General features: G+C 35.9%; 1 protein-coding gene across 20 annotated transcripts in view; it reads right to left on the bottom strand.

The window, feature by feature from the left end:
• DLG2 (discs large MAGUK scaffold protein 2) overlaps positions 1-23,061 on the bottom strand; it is a 1,870,454-nt gene that overhangs the window by 412,584 nt on the left and 1,434,809 nt on the right. For 15 of the 20 annotated variants that reach the window (XM_076002386.1, XM_076002366.1, XM_076002365.1 and 12 more), the window contains one exon: positions 2,752-2,907. The exons of the other annotated variants lie outside the window; for them this stretch is intronic. In XM_076002386.1, the coding sequence (XP_075858501.1) occupies positions 2,752-2,907 (156 nt within the window). The remainder of the gene's footprint in view (positions 1-2,751; positions 2,908-23,061) is intronic. 20 annotated transcript variants of the gene reach the window in all.

Genomic DNA, 23,061 nt, shown 5'->3' on the forward strand with positions numbered 1-23,061 from the left:
AAAATAAGGCCAACATGAATAGTGTGGTCAGCAAAGGAAAGAGTGAAATGAGATGTTTAAGAGGCAGGCAGTGGCTAGATCATGCAGAGCCTGTATGATATGTTAAAGACTTTGCATTTTATCTTAATGCAAAAGGAGAGAGATAAGATCTGATCTGTATTTTTAACAGATCACTTTGGCTGCATTGAGAATAAGCCAGAAAGACAACAGTGGAAGTAGTGAGACCAATTAGGAGGCTATTATAGGTAGCAGATGATGGGGGCTTGGTTTAAAGTAGTGGAAATAGAAGTAAAGGGCAGTGAGTAAATTTGAGATATATTTTGGAGGTAGAATCAATAGGATTTGAAGATAGACTGAAAGGTGGATGTGAAAAAGAACAAAGTGGTAAGGATGACTCTCAAGTTTTTGGTTTGAGCAATGGGGTAGATTCATGTGCCATTTACTAAACTGGAGAAGTATGGAGGAGGAGCAAAGTGGGATGAAATTAAGATTTTTAGTATCCGTGTACTGGTAACAAGGCCACTGAAATGGGTGTGTATGTGTGTGTGAGAATTTTTTTCTGGAAAGATAAGATAAAGATAATGGAAAAAAGAAAAAAAGAAGCAGGTAAAAGAAGAGGACAAAATTAGAATAAATAGAAAATAGAATTCCCAAACAGGTGGATGGTGCATAGGGGTTGAAGAGTAGTACTTATCAGAATTGCTGAGGGTGTGTAATTTGAAAAAGACATAGGCAATATTAAATAATATTTTTTTAATTTAAAAAATAAAAAAAATAAACCCTATGGTCTCCATAATGCACATTACAGAAAGTACACTGAAAGAATATCTGGTGAGTCCACATAGGAAGTAGACTCTTATCAGCTACTTATTGGTGAGTTTTTCCAAATGGATGCTTCAAAATCCCCAGTGAGGTAGAAAGAAACCAATGTAACTTTTACATTAATCAAAAAAGAGCACAGGATGATTAAAAGAAAAAAAAAGAATTTACTCACTAGAGCCAGAGAAAGGCAGATAAGTCAGGATAAAGATAGAGAAAGGATAGAAAAAGAGAAATGGATACTTTTTCCAGTGAGCACGAATATGCATGCCATCACGCCTATGCAGCTGCAGGGATTAATGGTCTGCCAGGTCAGTCTCACTTGGATTTGAATCCCAGCTCTGCCACTTACTAGTGGCAGACTTGGGCAAGTGAGGCAACTTCTCAAGTTTCAATTTCCTCATTTGTAAAACAGAGATAATGATAACATCTACCCCATAAGGTGATTGTGAGGATTAAAAGAAATAATTCATATAAGAAGTGCTTAACAAAACGTCTGGCACAGAGGAAGACCTCATTAAATGTTAGCTGCCCTTATGTAGCTGACTATAGGTGCATAATTGTTATTACTAGATAGTTGTTATTGTAGGTGTTGTGCACCTTCTCACTTCCCTACCACTATGGTGACTTTGCCCTCTTAGCTTCAAAATGGTATTGTTCTATCAAGAAATAGTTTTGATGATTTATTAAAATATATTTTTTCATTTAATTTTTATAAAGCATTCTGAAATACTATAAGGCTTTAATCATTGCAAATTAATAGAAATGCTCCAGCTGATTACATAGTCAAAATATGTTTTATCATTTATTTCTGAAAATGCTAGATATAATTTAAAATTTGTTATTTAACACCCCTAGAGATACCAGTAATTGACTTCTAAATTTATTCTGTGAAAATGTCAAAAAATAAAGATGATATTGTAAAGAGATCCTCTTGATTATAACCATTTTCATTTTGAATCATTTTAAAATCTATATTTGCTCAACTCTAACAGTATTATGAAGATTCTGGTCTGAAAACATAACTCTATAAACACCCCATCATGTGTAGGAACATCAAGATATGGAACGCTGGATTCTATTTTGCTTCCTCTCCTCTCTCTCTCTGACTTTGGCTACTATGCGAAGATGGGGATTTTGTTATTTATCACACATATGCTTTAGAATATTAACACAGAATTGAGTCCAAACTTTAGACCTAGAATGATTTGCTTATAAATTTGTTGGGGAAAGACTCAAAACATTCTAAGGTCAAGTCTGGATTCCATATTTATTGGCAAGATCATACTGAGGGCAATGCTTTAACCTCTCTAAACCTGTTTCTTTATAGAAGATGGGAGGAATTAAACAAGAGGACATATGTATACACCTAGCATGATAACATCGTATAAACATTAATTTCATGTTTTTTGTGGTTAGATGGAACCAATTAGTTGTGTAGTTTTAGGCACGTTGCTTAAACCTCAAGGAGGTTAAGTGATGATATTAATTTAATATTTTAGTTAAATATTAAATGGTGGTAACAGTACCTATTTCTTAGGTTATGTTATACCTGGAGCATAGTAAGCACTTATTAAATATTATTCAAAAAATACTCAATACATGTTCTCTTTCATCCTTTCATATGAAGGAAAGGATGCTAATTAGTTCCAAAATTAATTCTTCTGGAAAAATATAATTAATACCCTATTAAAAAGTATGGGAACCAAGAACATGTGAAGCATCATGTGATCTAAGTGCTCTGTGATCACACCAGGAAAAAAAAAAGGCAATGTTCTTAATTTCTGCCATTGCAACAAGGGAGCAGAACATCTCTCCACCTTGAGGAAGATGTTTCATGTAAGAGAAGTGAGCAGAGACAGAGTCTACCCATTCCCCCTTGTGGAAGCACATGCAGTTGGAGAAGATGAGGTGAGGAAGCGCATGCAGTACCTGGTCATCTCAGAGTCAGGGAGCAGGCCTAGGTGGTAGTGGGGGTAGGGAGATGAGAGAAGGAAGCTTTTGTCACACTCAACAGGGGAATAGTGCCTGGGAGAAGCAGGCTTATCACACAGTTTGTTCACAGTGCTGTAAACTGGTTCCGGAGGCCTGGTAATACAAGAGGAAGAGAAAGATATGCATGATTAGCACACACAAGGAACAACTGTGCAAGCAGTAGCATTTCACCATATGTGAAAGTAAAAATCTAAAACAATGTCAGTTACTCCTTATTTCTTATTAACAGAAACCCAATTTTCCATTGTTCACTTTCTTATAATAAAGACTTCATTCTTCAGCCTCCCTTGTGGGTAGATGTGACCACATGAAAATGTTTGGGACGATGTGATTTGAACAGAAGGGTTTTGTGGACTGCTGGGATGGCTGCATTATAGGGAAGGTGATTTAGTCGAAATCTCTGTAATTTTGTTCTCTCCCGCTTCCTCGGTTTGCTGACTGGGAACCCAGACATGATGGCTGGAGCTTCAGTGGTCATCTTGGACCATCTTGGAAGCAACGTTGGGGATGAAGTCAAACTATACACAGTCCCTCCCCAAGCTGCGTGTGTGGTCAAAGAGGGTGACCTTCCCGGAGAGAAGAGGACCATTTTTCCGCCAAGGGTATATGAGTAGCTGCGCTCCCCTCTGGAACCTCCAAACAAGCTCTCAAAATAACAAGTAAATAAATAGGGAAGGAAGGAAAGACTAAATTAAAGGTAAAAAGGAACCCCCAATATCAGTAACTATATCTCTGTGTTGATAAAACTTTGGATGATGAGTAATTGAGCTTAGGCAGACCTACAATAGGTGTTAATACATTTAATTACGTTTGGAGTCCATCTAACAACCTCTATATTCACAGAATTATATGAACAATGCTATTGTCTTGCTATATAATTTAGGCCCATGATTGTTTAGAGAACTAACTGCATCTTTATTTAAAAATATTATTATACATAAAATGGCAGTAGATCTAAACTGCCAGCACAGAACCTTAGAAAAAAGGAATCCATGATTTCTTTTAGGTCATAAACTAAACTAAGGAAAAATATTTTATTTTTTGAATACTACAGTGAATTCAAAACAATGAAAATGGGGCCCTGTACTTTGTTCAGTATTGAACTCTTGAAACTTACCTATATTTTTTTTGAACCATTTTATGGCTATATTATTACTTGATTCACATATTTAGTAGATTGGTGCTTGGGGCAGGCCTGAATACCTTGGATTTTAAAATGAAACTCTTATTTCTTTGCTTACAGTTACTTCCAGAATTGTTTCACCATGGATTGATTGCTTGCCTAAGCTCAATTACTCATCATCCAAAGTTTTATCAACACGGAGATATAGTTACTGATATTGGAGGTTCCTTTTTACCTTTAATTTAGTCTTTCCTTCCTTCCCTATTTATTTGTTATTTTGAGAGCTTGTTTGGAGGTTCCAGCAGGGGAGCACAGCTACTCATATACCCTTGGCGGAAGAATGGTCCCCTTCTCTCAGGGAAGGTCGCCCTCTTTGGCCAAGTGCGCAGCTTGGGGAGGGATGCACATGGAGTAGTGAGGGAGGAAGGGGACACCTGCCTAGCCAGCCAGATCAGCCAAATCAACCCTGGCGATAGATGCAGTGACAGATGTCACAGCCAGATAGCCTTCACATCCTTGTTATTTTGTACAATCACTGGCTAAAGAATAGATATATCAAATCCATTTTCTTTCCTTGATTGTGAGAACACTTGATATTGCAGAAAATGAATAGATGAAAAAATTCCAAAACATAACAAACCACTTGACAAACTTGACAAAGTCCTTTTGCAATATTGACAAGGCCCTCTTTCAATCAAACAACAAAACTAAAAGTATCAGTGAAAATCTCCTTTCAAGTGGCATAAAAATGGAGTTCACAAAAGGTTTCTGTCTAACAGTCTTAATACAGTCGTAGGATTCTGTCATATATTCTATCGTGTAATATGCATATTAGGTAATAGGGCACAGTATAATATACAATAATTACTATACAAGCTACAGTCTGAACAAAGAAATGTCACATCGTAGGTACTTGACAAATGTTTCTTTGAATTAATGGATAATTTGTTTACCATTCTCCATCAAAGAAATTAAAAAAAAAAACAACAACTTCTGGTTCTTTCAAGGAAGTCAAAAGTTATTTTGAATCTTCTAATTAGGTTTAAATTTTTTAGGCTATTATTAATTCTCACAGGTTATACCAGAAGGACCAAAACCCCAAGGTTGTCAGGAACTGATGGGCTTTAAGTTCTAAGTTAAAGCATGTGTGCCCAGTTCATCTGAGGGATGGATGGGCTTCATATGTGTTTGAGTTTGGCCACTGTAACTCCATGGGCATAGTGAGGTCCTCAAAGACTCCTCAGCCCTGTGTTCCAGAAGGCCTAATACTGGCAGGCAGCAGCCCTTCCCTGCTGTTATCGTCTCCGTGATCTCTCTGCCAGACAGACAAGAAATGCCAATTTATGAGCTGTCACTGGGTGGCAGGAACAGATGCCACCATCATTTCCCATTTAGTCAGTAAAAAAGTGCCTTGGGGAAATGACTTTTGGCAGTGTGAATCAGCTGGTCACAATGGAAGGGCCTGTTTATTTTATTATAAGCCTCTAGAGTAGCCTGGGTCAGAAGATAATGAATATGGTAATCCCATCCAAGGTGCCTACTGGCTTTCTTCATTCTGTGGATGCCCCCAGAAGAGGGGAAGAGTAGTTGGAGACATTAGAGTGATTTCCAAGTGAATTTATAAACAAATCGTTTCTCTTGCTGTCTACTTATCAAGAGCCATAGATAAATGGCTTTGTAGTGTCATCTGCTGAGCTACCAGCATTTATTTGCATATCTATGGTTTTATAATTACAGGCTCTTATAGCATATAATTAGCACATCCTGACCCTTGGTGATCTCTCTTTTCTCTGCACTCCATTAGCACTTGCTATTTGTTCTGCTTTCTTGTCATTTTTAATTGCAAATAGACAATGCTGGTGTGTGTTATATGAAAGTGCTTCAGCTATACCTTATTCTAAGGTAAACTACCTTGGTTGCAAAGGCTCCTTCCCATTTGCCCCACTTGACCTCAACTCAATTTCTTCGTCTCTTCCCTAGCCACAGCAATGTAGACCATTGAACCAAGATTAGGCCTCTCACTCTGCAACTATGACCTGTAGGGTAGGGCTCAAATGGGGAAAAAAAGGATTAAGCCAATTGGATTCTCCTATGGAATGTGAATAAAGGGGCAGAAATCATATATGAATCATATATGAATGTGAATAAAGGGGTAGCTGGTAAAATAAGAAAAAGATGCAGACATGTAGAGGGTAGCTATAGCTGAGCACCAGCATGAAGCTCTACCAAATTTTATTGCTAAAATGTCTAGAGGTTCCTTGAATCTAGAATAACAGTCTGGGTTCATTCTTTAAGGTGGGCTATTAGGGCTCATGCTATTGAATTTCTTTGATGGTTCTCATATGACATTAGTTGTATAATGAAAATCAACTACTAATCTCCCTCCCTGTCCCCTTACTGGAGTTGAGGTCAGATTTCTAACTTGTAATCAAGAGAGTGAAAATAAAACAGGCACCTTGTTTATTTTTATGTCCCTTTCACACCACTTCAACTAGACGATGCTACTCAAAGACAAACAGACAAAACCCTGGATCTCTGTGTACGTAAGATCAACACCAGACTGACCTGTCTTTAAAAGTTTGATATCTTGTTCATTATGAATTCCTTTGCATTACTTTAATTTTCTAAAATATTGAGTTAAAATATTATTGTCTTAATTACTGAGTTTTTCTTGTCCCATTAAATTTGCATCTTGCACCAGCTCCTCATTCACCTCATTCTAGTTCCAGCCCTGTATCAGAGACAATAAATGCTTAAGACAGTGATAATGGTGACAGTGATTGTAAATACTCTTCATCTCTGTAGCACCTGAAGCTACAAGGTCAAAGGAATATGATTTCCTTTGACCTCTTAGAGTTAGCAGTAAGAATGATTTATACTTTATTGAGCTTTCTGATTCCCCAGCAAAGGGACTGCCCTCAAAATCCTCAGGGTGTCTCAGGCAGGGCCCTCACCTTACTGTACTGTCATAATTGGTTTGCATAGCTTTCCTTTTCTAGAATATTATCTCCTAGATGATCAGGACCAAATTTCATTTATCTTTGTTTCCCCATTATTTCCTGAATGCAAGAATATATAAATGAAGTACTCTCGTAGAAAATGAGAAGTGCTAAGACAAAAAATGTGATCAGTACTTCTTATTTTCTCTTCTTGAGCCAGAACTAAAAGGAAGAGTCTAAAATTATAGGAGGAGAGACTTGGGTCAACTTGGGTCTTATATTTATTTGCATTTGGGCATACATCTCTCTGTCATATACACTGATAAGGATAAATCTGTAGACCTTTCATATTCTCCAAGCCTCATCTTGCTGTGGCCTTCTTTGGCTGCCCTAATGGGAAGGGAGCATGAAACCCATACCTACATTAGCAGGACATAGAACTAAACTACGTTAATGATGGCAGTGGGATGCTAGGTCTCGGGTGCCTAAGCATCTAGTATATTGCCTGACATAATTTGAATGAAAAAGTTTTTTAACCTTAAAATGGTGCACCACAATCCTCATTAAAAAAGAATATACTGTTTATTGGGTCAAGGATTTGGAGAAGTATAAGAGGACTGAATTCCAGGCCAGGTCTAATAGGTCTTAAGGGCAGAATTTTGGGAATGCCTAAAAGTAATTAGGAGATAAAAGAGAATATAAGATCATGCTGTGAACTATGTGACTCAGTATATGACATGCCATTGTAATGATAGCATTTAAGGAAGAAGCTGACTTCTTAAACACTAAACTTTCAACAGAAAAGTATTAGTCACTTGGTGAAGATGCTGTACAGGCCTTAAAATATTATATATAGAGATCTAGGGGAGGGACTGGTCTAGAGGATTTGTAAGAACCCATTCACCCCCCTAATTATAAGCACCATAGGATTGTGCCCCCAAGAGGGGGCTCAATGGCGTAGATACCTATTTGTACCATATTCAACATTTCCAAAACTTAGCTTTCTCATTTATAATAATATTAAATAGCTCTCTCTGTATACTAGCAAAATTATAAACTGTAAAATTATATAGAGATGTAAATTATGAAGTAGTATGGTGAGTGCAACCAAACAGCTAAGTTTAGATCTGGCTTTGCCAAATCCTCCCTTTTGTGACCTTCTGCTATTTCTTAACATACTTATTTGGAAAGTTGTGGTAGTAATATCAGCCTGAGGATGATTGTAGGAAATAGGGAGAAAATGCATAAAGTGCTTAGCTCAGTGCATGGCTCTTAGTAGGAGCTCACCAAGTGGCAGCCATTGTTAGTTTGATTCTACTCTCAGACAGTCAAGCTCACAGGAATGCACAACCTCAGAGAATGTTGCTCCCTTCTATGTGAACACATGGAAAACGTACTCTTCACTAACTCACCAAGAATCAGTCAGTTCACACAGTAGCACTTTCATGTAATGTGAATTCCGCAAGGTGGTTGAAAGAAGGAAGTAACAATCAGTGGCTTTTAGTATCATAAAAGATACTACACAAAGTGCCTTCTAAAGACTCACATTTGCTTCTGATTCTGAAAAGGTAATTGATCCTCTATCATAGCTCTAAAGGTTGATGTCCACTTTCTCTGAACTTCTCAATTATTTTCATCGTTCCTAACAATATATTAGCCCCAACTCTAACCCCTTATTTGTGCCTGTATCTTTATAATGATTTGCTTTCCTGTATGGCTCACAGCTGTGGTGTCAGATTGATTGTTGGGTCATAACTAATTTGTTATTAATAATAGTTTATGTACCATAATCCACAAATATTTACTTTTAAAGGCAGAAATAAGGATTGATTCACCATTTTCTCCACACAAACATCACTGTCAGTTATATTTTACTATGTTTGTTTATTAAGGAGAGAAAGGGCCAAGTGGGAGCTGTACCATTTAAAGTTGTTTCAAAAGTTTTGAATTATTAAGATGCATTATTTCCTCAAAAGAATTCTTGAGTTTCAACAAAACTGGGGCCTCTCATGGCAGTGGGTTGCAAATAGGTCATGAAGTGTTCTATTGGAATGAGAGGTTGAAAATCAATGACCTTGACAATGGTGACTGTAGCAAAGAGGAGAGGAATCACTATTCCTTGATATGGGGTGAGTGTGCCCAGTGGCAGTAGTATCTTTGTGGCTTTCTGGAAGGTATTGAGAAAAAAAAAAATGCTGAGCTCTACAGGGTCAATATTATGGCCAAACCAAGGCCGTTGAGACATGGATTTGAACTATTTGAAGAAGGTTCAATATATCCCATACTAGTGTTTAATCTCTTACACTTTTGTAAATCTTCTTCTAAAGATTTTGTTTTGCACTTTATTTTTAATTGAACTCTTAGGATAAAACATAAATCGACCAAAGGGCACATTAATAGTTATTTAGCATCTTGATGGAAAAGAAATTTTTAAGCATAAAATTAATGGAAGAAATCTTGTAAAAGATGAGATATTTGACCACATAAAAATTTAAGACCACTGAAGCAAAAAAAAAAAAATCTCATTATCAAGAAATAAGCTGGGAAAAATATCTGCTCAAATATATTTATCAATATTTTTAAAACACTCCTACAACTCAATAAGAAAGGCAATAATATTTCAATAGAAAACAAAGCTATTAGCATTCAACCACAAAAGAGAAAATACAAATGACAAACACATACATATAAATGTTTAACTTCACTAGTAATAAAAGTAATGCAAATTAAATGATATGCCCCCTTTGCTTGCTTAAAAATAATAAAGGATCTTAAAATCAATAAATCACAATTTAGTTGTGGTATGGTGACACAGACACTGATATTGCTGGTGCTATGGAGTGTAAAACCTCCTTAAAACATTTAAGAAAGCAATCTGGAAATATATTGCAAGAGTTTTAGAAGTAATCCTACACTCTGGTTCAGTGATTCTACCTCTAGTGTGCCATCCTGAGAAGAAAATTAAAAAAATGTGCACAAAGGTTTCTATAGAGAGAAAGTCATTGTTGTTTGTAAGAGTGAAACAGAACAAAACGAAAGAAAACAAACAAAATGTCCAACAAAGAGATAAGGCTATATAGGACATAAGAAACATACACATGATAGTTTATTATTTAGCTATTAAATTTAATATTCATAAAATTTTTTAATAATACAGAAAAAATGTTTTTAATAATGTTGAATAAATTAGAGTACAAAATTGTATATTGGATTGTGACTGAACTAAAGAGATATGAAAGTAAACAGTGTGGGGAGTTGGGATTCTAGTTCAGGGTTGGGTGGGGTTAAAAAGGGCTTCTTAGAAGCTCATACAAAGTTAAAGAGAAATCTAAAAACATACCCTATACAGAGGGTTTGTTAAAAGTTTGAGTAGGAGACAAAATAAAAAAGTGAGGCAGATCTTGAATACAATTTTAATATCCATAGTCGATGGAAAGCCAAGGAGGTTAGCATTTCTCCATTCTGACTATTCAAAATGATTGAACTCCATTAATAAATATTTCATTCATTCCAGAAATATTTACTAAAGATTTTGTGCCAAGTCCAGAGAGAGATATTAGGTATATAGTAGTGAATAAGATAATGGTCCTGCTGTTCATGGAGCAAATATTTTGTTTGTAAGGAAATCTGATTGCAGGAACAGAGACTTATTCAAGCTACTTCAATTAACAGGACATATGTACATGGGAGGAAAAAGAGTGAAATCTAATGAGGTGGTGACGTGGAGCTTCATTTTAGATCTTTCTCATCAAGATAACATTTTCTCTCTTTGTGCTACTTCTTTTCCTATCTCTACTCACCAGTTTCTTTTCTCTTTTTTTTGGAAGAGGGGGTCTCATTTTGTCACCCAGGCTGGAATACAGTAGTGCGATCGTGGCTCATTACACCCTCAAACTTCTAGGCTCAAGCGATTGTCCCTACTCAGCCCCCAGCATAGGTGGGACTACAGGTGCTTACAGGTGCACACCACTGTGTCCAGCTAATTTTTAATAAAGTTTTTTGTAGAGATGGGGACTCGCTTTTTTGTCCAGGCTGGTTTCAAACCCCTTAGGCTCAAGCAACCTCCCACCTTGGCCTCTCAAAGTGCTGGAATTATAGGCATGAGCCACTGTGCCTGGCCTTTACCACCTTCTTTAACCACTAATTTATAAATGAGATACTCTCTATCTCATAGTTTCTGCTTGCTCTCAGTTTTTGCTACCTAATGATATGAACTTGGACAAGACCTACCATGGAACCTCTGGTCTTCTTTATTTATATCATAACTGATTAGCTTCACCTTTCACTGATAGTTGCCTCATTTGACTTGCTTTTCAATTAAAAAATTCTGAGAGAGGATGTGATAGACTTAGCTCACTTTCATCCCCCACCCCAGGATAAAGGTTGCATTTCTTTTTTTTGGTCATTTGTTTGAAAGTATTACAGGGGTACACATGTTTTTGGTCATATGGATTGCCTTTGTAATGCTTCAGTCATGGTTAAAAGTGTGCCTGTCATAAGATAGTGTTCAACGGACCCATTAGGTAGGTTTTTGGCCATCCTCTTCTCCCCTCTCTTGCCTGCTTGATTATCATTGAGTTTTACTTCCCTCTATGCACATGTGTAGTCATTGGCTAATTACAGTTTAATAGTGAGTACATGTGGTGTTTGTTTTTCCAGTCTTTCGATAGTTTGCTTAGGATAGTGGTGTCCAGATCCATCAAAATTGTTGTAAAAGGCATTAAGTCATCCTTCCCCATGGCTGAGTAGTATTTTATGGTATACATATATCACATTTTGTTAATCCACTCATGAATGGATGGGCACTTGGGTCGATCCTACATCTTTGCAATTGTGCATTGTGTTGCAATAAACATTTGAGTACAGGTGTCTTTTTGATAAAATGACTTCTTTTCCTTTGGGCAAATGTCCAGAAATGGGATTGCTGGATCAAATGGAAGATCTACATTTAGTTCTTTGAGGACTCTCCATGCTGTTTTCCATAGATGTTGTACTAATTTGCAGTCACACCAACAGTGTATAAGCATTCCTTTCTCTCTGAATCCATGCCAGCATCCATTGTTTTTGGACCTTTTAATAAAACACATTCCAATAGAGGTAAGGTGAGATCTCTTGTGTTTTTAATTTGCATTTCCCTGACAATTAGTGATGTTGAGCATTTTTTCATGTTTATTGGCTATTGGCTATCTTCCTTTGAAAAGCTGTTAATTTCTTCTGCCCACTTTTTAATGGGGTTGTTTGATTTTTTTCTTGATGCTTTGCTTGAGTTCTTTGTATTATAGATTCTGGTTATGAGTCTTTCAGTTGTATAGCTTGCAAATATTTTCTCCCATTCTGTAGATTGTCTGTTTGCTCTATTGACTATTTTCTTGGCTGTGCAGAAGTCTTTTAATTTAATCAAGTCTCATGTATTTATTTTTCTTATTGTTGTGATTGTCCTTGGGGTCTTCTTTATAAATTCTTTACCTTGGCCAATATATAGAAGTGTTTTTCCAACATTTTCTTCTAGAATTCTTATGGTTTCATGCCTTACATTTAAGTCAGTTATGCATCTTGAATTAATTTTTGTGAGTGGTAAGAGATATGGATCCTGTTTCAATCTTCTCCATGTGGCTAACCAATTTTCCCAGCACCATACAGAATAGGGATTCTTTTCCCCAGTGTATACTATTGTCTGCTTTGCCAAAGATCAGTTGGCTGCATGTAGATGTTTTATATCTGCGTTTTCTGTTCTGTTCCATTGGTCTAAGCCTCTATTTCTATGCCAGTAAGCCTCTATTTCTATACCAGTTCCATGCCATTTTAGTTACCATAACCTTGTAGTATAGTTTGAAGTCTGATAATGAGATGCCTCCTGATTTGTGCCTTTTGCATAAGATTGTTTTCACTATTCAGGCTCTTTTCTGGTTCCAAATGAAACATAGAATTATTTTTTCTATATCTGTGAAATATGACATAGGTATTTTGATGAGGATTGCATTGAATCTATCAATCACTTTGAGAGGTATGGACATTTTAACAATGTGGATTTTACTGATACATGAGCATAATATGTTTTTCCACTTGTTTGTATCACCTGCAGTTTCTTTCCTCAGTGTTTCATAGTTCTTTTGTAGAGATGTTTCACCTCCTTTGTTAAGTATATTCCAGGTATTTTATTTTCTTTGAAGCTACTGTGGATGGTATTTAATCTTTATTTGACTCTCAGCTTGACTGTTATTGGTGTATATGAATGGTACTGATTTGTGTATGTTGATTTCATAACCTGAGATTTTGTTGAATTTATTTACAATTCCACAAGTCTCTTGGTGGGTTCTTTGGGATTTTCTAGATATAAGATCATATCTGGAAAAAGTGATAGTTTGATCTATTCTTTCTTGATTTGGATACCCTTTATTTCTTTTTCTTGACTAATTGTTCTGGCTAGAACTTTCAGCACTGTGTTCCATAGAAGTGGTGACAGTGGGCATTCTTTTTTGTTCCAGTTCTTAGGGGAAATGTTTTGAACTTTTCCCCATTCAGTATGATGTTGGCTATAGGTGTGTCAAAAATGGCTTTTATAATTTTGAGATATGTTTCATTTATGCCTAGTTTGTTGAGGATTTTTATCAATAAAGGGTGCTGAATTTTGTTGAATGCTTTTTATGCCTCTATTGAGATGATCATATGGTCTTTTTTACTTGTGTTTATGTGGCAAATTACATTTATTGATTTACATATGTTGAACCCTCCTTGCATCCCGGGGATGAAGCCTATTTTATAGTGAATTATTTTTTTGACATGCAATTGTTGAATTTGGTTTGGTAGTATTTTATAAAAAAATTTTGCATCTATAGTTATAAGGGATCTTGGTCTGTAGTTTGCGTTTTTTGTTGTGTCCTTTCCTGGCTTTGATATCAAAGTGATACTGGCTTCCAGGAATGAGTTGGGGATGATTCTCTCCTTCTCAATCTTATGAAATAATTTCTACAGAATGGGTACCAACTCTTCTTTGTAGGCCTGATAAAATTCTGCTGTGAATCCATCTGGTCTGGGATTTTATTTGTTGGAAAATGTTTTATTGCTGCTTGATCTTGCTCCTTGTTATTTGCCTTTTAGGAGTTCTGTTTCTTCCTGATGGAGTCTCAGGAGGTTGTGTGTTTCCAGAAATTTGTCCATTTTCACTCTGTTTTCAAGTTTATGTGCATAGAGATTTTCATAGTATTCACAGATGATATTTTGTATTTCTGTGGTATCTGTTCTAATATCTACTTTTCCATTTCTGATTGAGCTTATTTGGGTCCTTTCTCTTCTATTTCTAGTTAGTCTAACAAAAAGTCTACCAATTCTGTTTATTTTTTCAAAGAGTCAACTTTTTGTTTCGTTGATCTTCTGTATTATTTTCTTGTTTTCAATTTCATTTAGTTCTGCTCTTTCTCTCTCCCTCTCCCTTTCTTTCTTTCTCTCTTTCTTTCTTTCTTTCTCTCTTTCTTTCTTTCTCTCTTTCTTTCTCTCTTTTCTTTTCCTTCCTTCCTTCCTTCCTTCCTTCCTTCCTTCCTTCCTTCCTTCCTTCCTTCCTTCCTTCCTTCCTTCCTTCCTTCCTTTCTTTCTTTCTTTCTTTCTTTCTTTCTTTCTTTCTTTCTTTCTTTCTTTCTCTGTCTCTGGGTTTGGTTTATTCTTTCTTTCTAGTTCCTTGCGTATGACATTACATTGTTAATTTGTGATCCTTCTGTCTTTTTGATGTAGGAATTTAAGACTATGAATTTTCCCCTTAGGACTGCATTTGCTGAATCCCATAGATTTGGATAGCTTGTGTCCCCTTTTTCATCTAGTTTGAGAAATATTTTAATTTCCATCTTAATTTCATTATTGATCCAAAAATAATTCAGTAGCAGATTAATTTCCATGACTTTGTGACTTTGTGTAGACTTGTGTGTTTATCTTGGAGTTGATTTCTAGTTTTTTCCACTGTCATCTGAGAAAATACATGGTATGATTTCTAATTTTTTGAATTTGTCAAGCCATGTTTTGTGGCCTAAAATATGATCAACCTTGGAGAATGTTCCATGTGCTGCTAAGAATGTATATTCAGTAATTTTTTGATAAAATGTTCTGTAAATGTCTATTAGGCCCATTTATTCTAGAATCACATTTAAGTCTTGTGTTTCTTTATCTATTTTCTACTTGGATGATCTGTCCAGTTCTGTCAGCAGAGTGTTGAAGTTTCTGACAATTAAATGTTGCTGTTTATCTCTTTGCTTGGATATAGTAGGATTGCTTTATTAATCTAGGCACTTCTGTGCATAAATATTTAGGATTGTTATATCTTCTTGTTGAATTTCTCCCTTTACCATTATATGATGACCATGATTGTCTCTCTTTACTATTGTTTATTTAAAGTTGATTTTATATGATGTGAAAATGACTACACCTGCTTTCTTTTGGTTTCCATTTGCATGGCATATTGTTTTCTATCCTTTCCCCTTAAGTCTGAATGAGTCCTTGTAGATTAGATGCATGTCTTGGAGACAGCAGATGCTTGGCTTGTATGTTTGTATCCATTCAGTTAGCCTGTGTCTCTTGAGTGGGGAATTCAAACCATTCACTTTGATTGATAGAATTGACATGTGGGATTCTGTTCTGTTCACCCTGTTGAGTAGTGTGTTATTGCTTTGTTTTCCCAATCACAGCTAAGTCAGATACTAGGCCACACAATTGTTAAAGGGCCAGAATAAAAAAAAAACAAAAAACAAACAAACAAACAAAAAAAACAGATGCAGTGAAAAGTAGTGGTTAAAACATCAAAGAGTTTCACAGAATATCGTGGTCAGCTCTGGATACCTTGGTGCCCCAGGGAGGAATTCAGAATATAGAGTTTGGAGCAAAGTCATCCTATAATCTTCTCTTTTGTCTCTTGTGAAATATTCTGTAAAATCTACATGATTTGCCTGAGCTCTGGATTTGGGTATTTTAGATGGCAAGGTTTAAGAGGGAAGTGGTTGAATACAGGTTATTGCAATAGCAGAGACTCCCATGATTTCTCAGTCATTATTTGGTCACGTATATCATCATATTCAATCATCACAGCAACAAACTTCCACAGTAGATATTATCTATAGTTTTTACATAATGAAACTGAGGCTTAGAGAGGGTAGATGGCACAGATGAGGGAGTGGTCATAATGTGATTTGAATGTAGGTCTCTTTGACTCTAACATTTATTATGCAATACTTTACTGAAGCAAACTAAATACTTGTGTGCACAGTACTTGTGTGCACTGTTGACTCTCTGTGTTTGTGAGGCTTCTAGACTGCTGGGTTTCTCATGAGGAGCATGAAGTTACAACAGATCCAAGGCAGTCAGGTGACAGCCTAAAATGAGCATAGAAGCTGGATCATAATTCTTACTCCATCTCTCCACAGCCTGTACTTTGCTACCTTTGGTGTATCTGATGTGTTCATGAGATGATCAATGCCTAATCCTGCCATAAAGATATTGTGTTTTCTACTATAAGGTGGTAGCTGTGTGCTAAAGGAAGTCTGAATTGTCTAAAATTTCTTTACAAAAACAGTTGTTTCAATGGGAAAAGGGGGATTAAGAAAGAAAGCATTTCTAACTTGCACTAGCATAAACTGCTTTTTCTGATGTAATTTAGATAATAAAGAGGGATGGGGAATTTATTGAAATATTAATGTGTGTTTTGAACTGGCTATGCTTCTTCCTCCCCAAGTTTGAAGCAGATAACAAGACCTCTATATTCCCTTGCCTCACTGGAGATTTGTGATAGAAGAGAGAAAGCAGAATTTTCCCAAAGATATCTCTCTTCCAGGTTTTTATTCTTCAAAAATCTGATCTCCTAAAGGATTTATGCTCAGGGAGGACTCTGAGAGAAGAAGCAGACAAGATAAAGCCTATTATAATACATAATTGGACTTACAGGAAATAATGTTCCATTAAAAATGTGTTTATAGAGTAAAATTTATGCCTGCTACAAGTGTTTTAAAATAGCTAGTGTTTGAAATTATAAAATCTTAACACCACTGAACAAATTATGTGTTTGGTAACTCTTGCTCAGGAGCTATGCCTTTTTTCGTACATTATCACTAGTACTATCAGTGGTTTAGGGTCATCCCCTGTTTTAAAGAAAATTTATCCTGGGGGAAAAATGCCTGTCCATGTTTTCTTCTAATGTGCTCCATTTTATTTTACTTCTGGTAATATAATTCGCAGAGGCCAAAAACATAATGGGCTTAAGTCAGTAGTTCTCAAATCTACCTGTGCATCAGAATCACTTTTAGAGGTTTTAGTTTTGTTTTTGATATTAACGTTTAATCTCCAACTCTGGACATCCAGATTTTGTAGATCTAGCATGGGGTTAACGACTCTATGTTTAAAAAGATTTCACAGGCTATCAGAGTTGTGAACCACAATTTCAGACAGTAGACCTACTCTTTTTGAGACAGATAGGAACTAGTCATATTTTGGCATTAACTCTTTCAGTACTATATAAAACAAATTATTATTGCTCACAAATTTTCTGACTTGATAATATTCAGGAGATAAATGTTAATATTTCTAGAGTGTATATATTAAGTTCTTTTACCAAGGAAAGGTAAAAAAATAATGCCTTTTATTATTCCACCAGTGATTATATATATATCTATATATTTTTTCTTTTAAAAATTTTGTTAGGTAGAATTTAACCAAATATTTCTCTCAAAGCTACAGAAGACAGTGGTTCTGGGATTGATCCTACATTGTTTTAGTCAGATTGCCCACATTCTCACTGTGAGCTCCATACTCAGTTGCAACTCCTACATAGCTTCCCTTAGTTCTCACTAATTTAAATTCAACATAGCATTAATAGAGCTACTTTCATCATTATATAGATTTGTATATATACTACATGTGAAACTTTGTCTAACTATATATGATCCAATCTATAGATTGGATCCAATCCAATCCATTATGCAGCGAAACCACAGAATTAATGCTATCTCTGGGAACTAAGACACATCATTATAAGTGTTGCTATACATATATTAATACTTAATTTCTGTGTTTAAATCATGAAGATATGCAAAAATGTACAATGTATTTAGTTTAAAAAGTTTATGATGCCTGAATAGTAAATTTCGATATTTGGCAAATATATATATTTGTGCTTATACTTCACATTTTATACCTTTTTATTTTAAAGTTTTTTAATTAAAAATCATTTTCTTTAACATGGAGACTTATGTTGTTGTATAACTTTTAAAATTGGGCCTGGTTTTGAATAGATCCTTCAATACAGGTTTTTTTTTTTTTTTTTTTTATTTCGGCATATTGTGGGGGTACAGATTTTAAGGTTTTAATAAATGCCCATTTCCCCCCCTCTCCCCAAAAGTCTGAGTCTCCATCATGACCATCCCCCAGATGGTGCACATCTCACTCATTATGTATGTATATACCCGCCCCCCTCCCCCTCCCACCTGCCCAATACCCTATTACTGTAGTACCTATGTGTCCGCTTAGGTGCTACTCAGTTAATACCAGTTTGTTGGAGAATATATCTGGTGCTTGTTTCTCCATTCTTGGGATACTTCACTTAGTAGTATGGGTTCCAGCTCTAACCAGGAAAATATAAGATGTGCTATATCACCATTGTTTCTTAGAGCTGAATAGTACTCCATGGTATACATATACCACATTTTATTAATCCATTCTTGGATTGATGGGCACTTGGGCTGTTTCCACAGCCTTGCAATTATGAATTGTGCTGCTATAAACATTCGAGTGCAGGTGTCTTTTTTGTAGAGTGTCACTGGATCATTTGGGTAGATGCCCAGCAATGGGATTGCTGGATCAAATGGTAGATTCACTTGTATCGCTTTAAGGTATCTCCATATTGCTTTCCACAGAGGTTGAACTAGTTTGCAGTCCCACCAGCAGTGTAGGAGTGTTCCTCTCTCTCCGCAGCCACGCCAGCATTTATTGTTTGGAGATTTTTTGATAAAGGCCATTCTCACTGGGGTTAAGTGATATCTCATTGTGGTTTTGATTTGCATTTCCCTGATGATTAGAGATGTTGAGCATTTCTTCATATGTTTGTTGGCCATTCTTCTGTCTTCTTTTTTTTTTTTTTTTTTTTTTGAGACAGAGTCTCACTTTAGTGCCCAGGCTAGAGTGAGTGCCATGGCGTCAGCCTAGCTCACAGCAACCTCAAACTCCTGGGCTCGAGCGATCCTTCTGCCTCAGCCTCCCGAGTAGCTGGGACTACAGGCATGCGCCACCATGCCCGGCTAATTTTTTATATATATATATCAGTTGGCCAATTAATTTGTTTCTATTTATAGTAGAGACGGGGTCTCGCTCTTGCTCAGGCTGGTTTTGAACTCCTGACCTTGAACAATCCGCCCGCCTCGGCCTCCCAAGAGCTAGGATTACAGGCGTGAGCCACCGCGCCCGGCTCTTCTGTCTTCTTTAGAAAAATTTCTGTTCAAGTCCTTTGCCCACTTTTTAATGGGGTTATTTGATTTTTTCTTCCTATTTTTCGTGAGTTCTAAGTATATTCTAGTTATCAGTCCCTTATAGGATGCATAGGATGCAAAAATTTTCTCCCATTCTGTAGGTTGTCTGTTTACTTTCATGACTATTTCTTTGGCTGTGCAGAAGCTTTTTAGTTTGATCATGTCCCATTTATTTATTTTTGTTGCTGCTGTGATTGCCTTTGGGGACTTCTTCATAAACTCTTTGCCCAGGCCGATGTCTAGGAGAGTGTTTCCAACTTTTTCCTCTAGAGTTCTAATAGTTTCATACCTTAGGTTTAAGTCTGTTATCCAGCGTGAGTTGGTTTTTGTGAGAGGTGAAAGGTGTGGGTCCTGTTTTAGCCTTCTACAGGTGGCTATCCAGTTTTCCCAGCACCATTTATTGAAGAGGGATTCTTTTCCCCAGCGTATGTTTTTGTCTGCTTTGTCAAAGATTAGATGGCTATATGAGGATGGTTTTATATCAGGATTCTCACATCTGTTCCACTCATCAATATTCCTATTTTTGTGCCAATACCATATTCAATACAGGTTTTTAAATGACAATGAAATATAGAGGAGACATTACTAAATCAATGTAAAGTAACAAAACTCTACCTTTGAATGCAAGTGTAAATCTAGTATAAATCTATATTTTTATTTGACTGGCTAGAAGAATACTTCTCCTATATTCACTTCCAAAACTCACTCTACCATGTCTAATCAACTCTGTTGTCATCCTATCTGCAACTAGTCCTATAATTACTATGATGCCCTGGGCTAGAAGTCAAGGCTATTAATAATAATGGCCAACCTCTATTCAAAATGTTTTCCATGTATTAATTCATTTAATCCTATTAATAACCCTATAGGCATGGATGGGGAAACTGAGGCACAAGAGGTTTCATAACTCATCCAAAGTCTAGTAAATGGTGAAGCCAGAGTCTTCTGACTCCAAAATCTGTATTCTTAACAAGATGCTATCCTATTTCTGGGTTCTGGATTTGCTGCTTATTTTCTAACTGTTATAGAGGAGATTATGGGACTCTATCATCTTAGATTCTCAATCTGTAAAATAGATGTAATAGCATCGCTCTATCCATTTTGCATGAAGTCATGAGAATTAAAATGAGAAATAGGAAAGTAGTTGTGCAGTACTAGATAGCTATAAATGTTTTCTAATACTATTATAAATTCAGAGCTAGGCCTGACAAAAGTAGCTTTGAAATCTTTGGCTATCATGTTGATTTCAATTATTTCATTTGCCTTCATCCTCTGTCTCAAGGTGGTAAATGAGACTTTGGAAAAAGATTAGGACAAAACAAAAATAAAATAGCAGGATACAGCAGGTCAGTTGACAAAATTTCCATTAAGAAGTAGTCTACATGAGAAAGGACTCACATAGTTTTACTTCAAGGTCAACTCAATTAAAAAAAAATCTAAGATGGGATTTGATATTTAAATGTTTACACACAGGGAAATTAAACCCACAACCAAGGCTAAGTTCTTTCAGTAAATGTTCATTACGGAAGCCATATGGGGTCTGCTGTAATGGCCAGAATGACAGGCATTAAGGACTGACCCCCTACCTGGCACTGCACCAAAGTTGATTGCTTCCCCTGAACAGGTTATAAATGTTTCCAGGAGGAGGCAATCACATAAAACTTTTGTTCTACCTTTTTGGATAAAAGAAAAAACAAAGACTAACTTGAAGCATAGTAAAGATTCTAGAAATCTTAAAGCTAATAATGTTTTCTACGTGGTACAGCAAACAAACAAACAAACAAACAAAAACAAAAAAACCCTTCAGACTCTGGAGTTGGTTTGAATCTTGATCCTGTTATATTAATATATCAACTGTATCACCTTTAATAGCATGGTCAAGGATATGAATTTTGGAGTCCCACTGTCTGTTTAGATACCAGTTTTGCTAATTACTAGCTACGTGGGCAAGTACTTAACTGCTCTGTGCCTAAGTTTCCTCATCTGTAAAATGGGGATAAAAATAGGATTTACCTCATGGAATGATGGGAAGGGTAATGAGTTTATATTTATAGAGTGTCTAACACATAGGTAAAACTACACAGTATTTATCATTAATAATCTTTATTGATTCTTCTTCCTCATGCATAAAGAATAACAATACCTATCCCAAAGATTAAATGAGATATTTTATAGAAAATGCTTAGCATTGATTGGCACATAGGAGAAATTCAGTAAATAGTAACAATTATTAATATTAGTTCAAAATATATTTTTCACAATTTGTTTCTAATATTGTTGCCCATATGGGCTCCAGTGGTGATTAGAAATAACTTAGAAGACAGCACGAAACATTCTTTTACTTTAATGGGTTGAGAAGCACTGTTAAAACCAAGTAAACTGAGATTGCAGAATAAATGTGCTAACATATGAAAGCCATCCAGCACCAAGCAGGTCTCAGTAAATGGTATTCCATTCCCTTCCCTTGTGCCCTTAAGAGTCAATAAAATGTTGCATGTGATAACTCCACAAAGAGGTAAATATAATGATTCTGTCCCCACCTTACTGCTCTTTTCTTGGATTAATGTCTTTTTAGATTATCTGTAAGATAAAACAAGAATTGGTGCCCCTATAAGAAAAAGAAGGAAGCACTTTAACATAACGTTGAGTGCCAATTATTTGCCTTCATATGGTATCTCTATTCTTCAACATCATCCTGCAAACTAAGTTATTATTCCATTATTACAGATGAAGAAACAGAGATACATGGCCCAAGGTCATAGGGCCCTTTAGTGGCAGGGCCTTTTTTTAAATCTTAGTGAATTTCAAGTATATAATATAGTATTATTAACTATAGTCACCATGTTGTTTATTATATCTATAACACTTACTCATCCTATATAATTGAAACGTTGTATCTTTTGATAAACATCTCTCATTTCCTCCTTGATTGCAGAGCCTTGATACATGCCTAGGTATATCCAGTCCAAAAATTCATGCTACTTCCTTCCACCAAAGAAATAAATATCAGAGTGGAAACACTGGAATTAAAAAAAAAAGAACTTCACCATATTATGGGCAGGGCTTTCAATAATGGACCTTAAAAAGATTAGAATAAATTATCATGGTTTTTATAAATTATAATTTAGAGACTAATTCCCAGGTGTTAAACCTAATCTATTTACCTCTTATATTCTATATGGGAAGTACATTTTATATAATATTCAATCTCTTGTAGGTTCTGTCACTTACCAGCTGAATCAGCTGTGGTTAGTCAATGTTGGTTACCTCATGTATAAAAGGGAATAATTATAACTGTCTCCTGGAATTACCATGCAAATTAAACAATGTATATCAAAGCACTTTATATACTGTGAGGTATTATACAAATATCAGCTATTACTGTTGCCATAATTCTTATCAGTTCTAAGAGGCATTTAAGTAACATCTTTTCATAACTGAGGATGTTCTGGTCCTGAATACTGTTTGTGAAAAATACAAGCAAATGGCTTAGGCCAGAGGATAAAAAGAACTTCTGCCTCAGTATCCTCGTGTGTGACTTTTACAATATTGCCTCCTCTTATATCCTGGACCCTGTTGAAGGTGTCACAAGAAAAGTCATAGATTTTACTGGCTAATGCCTATTATTCTTTCCAATCTCAGTCATTCCCTATAAGAAACTGTCCCTGACTCATCAAGCTGGATTGGATACTTT

The sequence above is a fragment of the Microcebus murinus genome, chromosome 4, assembly GCF_040939455.1.
Source record: "Microcebus murinus isolate Inina chromosome 4, M.murinus_Inina_mat1.0, whole genome shotgun sequence".
NCBI lineage: Eukaryota > Metazoa > Chordata > Mammalia > Primates > Cheirogaleidae > Microcebus > Microcebus murinus.